The sequence below is a fragment of the Bombina bombina genome, chromosome 9 (assembly GCF_027579735.1).
Source record: "Bombina bombina isolate aBomBom1 chromosome 9, aBomBom1.pri, whole genome shotgun sequence".
Taxonomy (NCBI): domain Eukaryota; kingdom Metazoa; phylum Chordata; class Amphibia; order Anura; family Bombinatoridae; genus Bombina; species Bombina bombina.
This window is the reverse complement of record NC_069507.1, coordinates 257,860,321-257,866,879: the sequence shown is the minus strand read 5'-3', so window position 1 is coordinate 257,866,879 and position 6,559 is coordinate 257,860,321. Positions and strand designations below refer to the sequence as shown.

At 39.5% G+C, this 6,559-nt stretch overlaps 1 gene segment (V, D, J or C); it reads right to left on the bottom strand.

Moving 5' to 3' along the window:
- Positions 1-759: 759 nt before the first annotated feature.
- On the bottom strand, positions 760-5,861 carry LOC128640541 (probable non-functional immunoglobulin kappa variable 3-7). The segment is given in 2 exon segments: positions 760-1,139; positions 5,776-5,861. Coding segments are annotated over 2 exon segments (426 nt in total).
- Between the last annotated feature and the right edge of the window lie 698 nt (positions 5,862-6,559).

The window sequence follows — 6,559 nt, the reverse complement described above, 5'->3', positions numbered from 1 at the left end:
AGTTAGAAGCAGAATTCGGTGAGGAGGGGGCTAGCAGATTTTGAGGAGTAGTTCTAGAACATGATACATTGTTCCCAAATCCATGCTCCCTAAATAGTTTATTTATTCATTTTAAAGTTGTATTTTTATTACAAATCAGTGATCCCTGGATGCATGGTGAAGGTGCACAGCTCTTCCATGTGTCCTGGCTTAGTTTATGAGACATAGATGAAGTAAAATGAGGGAACAGATTTCTCAGTGCCCAGGGAATCACAAAAACATAATAAACGGCAGGCCAGGAGGGTTATATGTCCTCTCCCCCCTCCCCCCCTCCCCCACCACCACCACCACCACCACCACCAGTGGATATAGCTGTTCTCCTGGTATTTACATATAACTCACACACACTCCACAGAGTGAGAGAACAAGGACATTTAGTTAGCGCTATACTGAGCTGATGAGCAGATACAAAGTGCCCAATAAAATATAGACCAATGGCACCACATCAAACACCCCTTTATTACTGATATTTTAATTGTAAGTCTCTAAATAAATAGTGGAATCTGCTATGTAATTACAACATTCATAACCTGTTCCAGAGTGAGAGATGGAAAGAGTAAATCTAGGCACACATGGCATTGGTGTGTATATTTAAATATGATTGGAAATTACAACATAGTAGAAATAAAACTTAACTTTTATTGTATAACTGTTTTAAAACCTGGTGAAATCACAATTAGAGACCATGCAAAGTCTCATGGTATTTCTAAAATAGGTTCTTTATTTGTCTGTCTTTGCTTCTGGGAGGGGTCTGTCTCTAATTTCTGCACAGTCCCCCTGTATCCTTCTGTCACTGTGGATGCTGCTGGCACAGTAATACACTGCTCTGTCCTGGATAGAGATGCTCCTAATCTGTAGGATACTTTTCTGGTCAGTCTGGGACTGGATGATCATTCTGTCTTTAAAATCTTTTTCCATCTCAGGAGGATTTTCCCTATATTTGTATCCAATAAGTGTAAGCGGCTGTCCCTTCTTCTGAAAGTACCAGAGCTTGGTGTTGAAAGTGTTGTCATGATGCTCACAGGTCAGGGAGATGTTCAGCTTTGGATTAGAAATTAGCAGAGGTGGCTTCTGCAGAACATCAGCTGCAAAACACACACCTGAGAGGAGAGAGACACATCTGAGCAGATAAACACACACCTGAGAGGAGGAAGACACACCTGAGCAGATAAACACACACCTGAGAGGAGGAAGACACACCTGAGCAGAGAAACACACACCTGAGAGGAGAGAGACACATCTGAGCAGAGAAACACAAACCTGAGAGGAGGAAGACACACCTGAGCAGAGAAACACACACCTGAGAGGAGGAAGACACACCAGAGCAGAGAAACACACACCTGAGAGGAGGAAGACACATCTGAGCAGAGAAACACATACCTGAGAAGAGGAGGAAGACACAACTGAGCAGAGAAACACACACCTGAGAGGAGGAAGACACACCTGAGCAGAGAAACACATACCTGAGAGGAGGAAGACACAACTGAGCAGAGAAACACACACTTGAGAGGAGGAAGACACAACTGAGCAGAAATACACACACCTGAGAGGAGGAAGACACAACTGAGCAGAGAAACACACACTTGAGAGGAGAGAGACACAGCTGAGCAGAAAAACACACACCTGAGAGGAGAGAGACACATCTGAGCAGATAAACACACACCTGAGAGGAGGAAGACACACCTGAGCAGAGAAACACACACCTGAGAGGAGGAAGACACATCTGAGCAGAGAAACACCTACCTGAGAGGAGGAAGACACAACTGAGCAGAGAAACACACACTTGAGAGGAGGAAAACACAACTGAGCAGAGAAACACACACTTGAGAGGAGGAAGACACATCTGAGCAGAAATAACCACACCTGAGAGGAGAGAGACACACCTGAGCAGAGAAACACACACCTGAGAGGAGGGAGACACATCTGAGCAGAGAAACACACACCTGAGAGGAGGGAGACACATCTGAGCAGAGAAACACACACCTGAGAGGAGAGAGACACATCTGAGCAGAGAAACGCACACCTGAGAGGAGGAATACATATCTGAGCAGAGAAATACACACCTGAGAGGAGGAAGACACATCTTAACAGAGAAACACACACCTGAGAGGAGAGAGACACACTTGAGCAGAGAAACACACACCTGAGAGGAGGAAGACACATCTGAGCAGAGAAATACATACCTGAGAGGAGGAAGACACATCTGAGCAGAGAAACACACACCTGAGAGGAGGAAGACACATCTGAGCAGAGAAACACACACCTGAGAGGAGGAAGACACATCTGAGCAGAGAAACACATACCTGAGAGGAGGAAGACACAACTGAGCAGAGAAACACACACTTGAGAGGAGGAAGACACATCTGAGCAGAGAAACACACACCTGAGAGGAGTGAGACACATCTGAGCAGAAATACACACACCTGAGAGGAGAGAGACACACCTGAGCAGAGAAACACACACCTGAGAGGAGGGAGACACATCTGAGCAGAGAAACACACACCTGAGAGGAGAGAGACACATCTGAGCAGAGAAACGCACACCTGAGAGGAGGAATACATATCTGAGCAGAGAAATACACACCTGAGAGGAGGAAGACACATCTTAACAGAGAAACACACACCTGAGAGGACAGAGACACACTTGAACAGAGAAACACACACCTGAGAGGAGGAAGACACATCTGAGCAGAGAAACACACACCTGAGAGGAGGGAGGCATATCTGAGCAGAGAAACACACACCTGAGAGGAGGAAGACAACCCTATATAGCGAGCCACACCAAAGGGTCAAGACCCAAAACCGAGAGGAGACACACAAACCTACTTTAAATGGGGGAGATCTGAGACATCTCATATCAGCAACACAACAGAGAAACACACACTGAGGCACATACACTCAGACACACACACAGATGTACACACATGCAGACAAACACACATTAGCACACATATACATACAGTATACAGACATAGATACAGACATGTACATGCAGACAAACACATTAACACACACACATATATAAATACACACACAACAACATACACATAGACTTTCACACACACACATATATATATAAAGATACACACACACACAGGAACATACACATATTATCACACAAACACACATATATACACATATACAGTCATACATACACATGTACATACACATATAATCACAAAAACACACATATATGCACATATACAGTCATACATACACACACAGGAACATACAGATATAATCACACACACATATATGCAGACATAAACACACACAGGAACATGCACATAGAATCACACAAACACACATATATACACATATACAGTCATACATACACACACAGGAACATACACATATAATCACACACACATATATACAGACATAAACACACACAGGAACATGCACATAGAATCACATAAACACGCATATATACACATATACAGTCATACATACACACACCGGAACATACACATATAATCACGCACACATATATACAGACATAAACACACAGGAACATGCACATAGAATCACACACATATATACACATATACAGTCATACATACACACACACACAGGAACATGCACATATAATCACACACACATATATACAGACATAAACACACACAGGAACATACACATAGAATCACACAAATATATACACATATACAGTCCTACATACACACACAGGAACATGCACATATAATCACACACACATATATACAGACATAAACACACACAGGAACATGCACATAGAATCACACAAACACGCATATATACACATATACAGTCATACATACACACACCGGAACATACACATATAATCACACACACATATATACAGACATAAACACACACAGGAACATACACATAGAATCACACACATATATACACATATACAGTCATACATACACACACAGGAACATGCACATATAATCACACACACATATATACAAACATAAACACACACAGGAACATACACATAGAATCACACACACAAACACACATATATACACATATACAGACATACATACACACACAGGAACATACACATATAATCACACAAACACACATATATTCACATATACCGTCATACATACTGTACACACACAGGAACATACACATAGAATCACACACACACACATATATATACACATATACAGTCATACATACACACACAGGAACATACACATAGAATCACACACATATATACACATATACAGTCATACATACACACACAGGAACATGCACATAGAATCACACACACACAAACACACATATATACACATATACAGTCATACATACTGTACACACACAGGAACATACACATATAATCACACACACATATATACAGACATAAACACACAGGAACATGCACATAGAATCACACACACAAACACACATATATACACATATACAGTCATACATACACACACAGGAACATACACATATAATCACACAAACACACATATATACACATATATGTATATACATACTGTACACACACAGGAACATACACATATAATCACGCACACATATATACAGACATAAACACACAGGAACATGCACATAGAATCAAACACACACAAACACATATATACACATATACAGTCATACATACACACACAGGAACATACACATATAATCACACACACATATATACAGACATAAACACACACAGGAACATACACATAGAATCACACACACAAACACACATATATACACATATACAGTCATACATACACACACACACACAGGAACATACACATATAATCACGCACACATATATACAGACATAAACACACAGGAACATGCACATAGAATCACACAAACACACATATATACACATATACAATCATACATACACACACAGGAACATACACATATAATCACACAAACACACATATATACAGACATAAACACACAGGAACATGCACATAGAATCACACAAACGCACATATATACACATATACAGTGATACATACACACACACACAGGAACATACACATATAATCACACAAACACACACATATACACATATATAGTCATACATACACACACAGGAACATACACATATAATCACACACACACATATATACAGACATAACCACACACAGGAACATGCACATAGAATCACACAAACACACATATATACACATAAACAGTCATACATACACACACAGGAACATACACATATAATCAGACACACACATATATACACATATACAGTCATACATACACACACAGGAACATGCACATAGAATCACACAAACACACATATATACACATATACAATCATACATACACACACAGGAACATACACATATAATCACACAAACACACATATATACAGACATAAACACACAAGAACATGCACATAGAATCACACAAACGCACATATATACACATATACAGTCATACATACACACACAGGAACATACACATATAATCACACAAACACACATATATACACATATACAGTCATACATACACACACAGGAACATACACATATAATCACACACACACACATATATACAGACATAAACACACACAGGAACATGCACATAGAATCACACAAACACACATATATACACATATACAGTCATACATACACACACAGGAACATACACATATAATCAGACACACATATATACACATATACAGTCATACATACACACACAGGAACATACACAGTCCAGCAATATTACACACAGCTTCACAATGAGCTGCAATCCTTACAGTGCAACCACCTCAGGGTTAGAAACAGTCGCAGCACATGTCCCATCTCCTTGCTATGAGAACTGTAAGACAGGGGCACACAGATGTGCAGCCCAAAACAGGAAATGACTTCACAAGGAACAGGCGTCAATGGGCACTAATACAGGTTTAACCCCTTGTCTGCCAAAGAAAACACAGCATCCTCTTTTTAAAAATTCCTTGTTAAACTTATAATATGCAACACCAGAACACAAATATTATTAAAAAAAGAGAAAAAAGAGATAAACACAGTGTAATTCACACAGGGCTAGATTACGAGTGGCGCATTTATGCACAAGCAATATCAGGTTTATCACAGCTGTTTGTGTGCATCAGATGTAGCGCTCATATTACAAAACGTGATCACTTGAGCTCAATTTAATTTAACATGCGTTGTCATGATGCTCACAAGTCACAGAAATGCTCCGTGTCATAAAACACATCAAAAATACATTGAAAAGTACAGTTACTCTAATATTAACACAATGTAATAAAATTATTTTAAAACATTATTGCAGAAAAAAAGTTATAAGGGCTCAATTAAAGATATGAGGTTTGAGGTGTTAGAAAAAAGGCAGGCAAATGACTTTAACATAGAGATACATACAGGGGTCAAGTCCTACAAAGAAAGTGTGGGAACTCACCATGACTTCCACTCCCCCACAATTAATATTGTTTTATACACACACACAATTACATACATATACACACACACACTGTATTTATATGTATATAATCTATACACTTTGGTTAATAAAAGCAAATT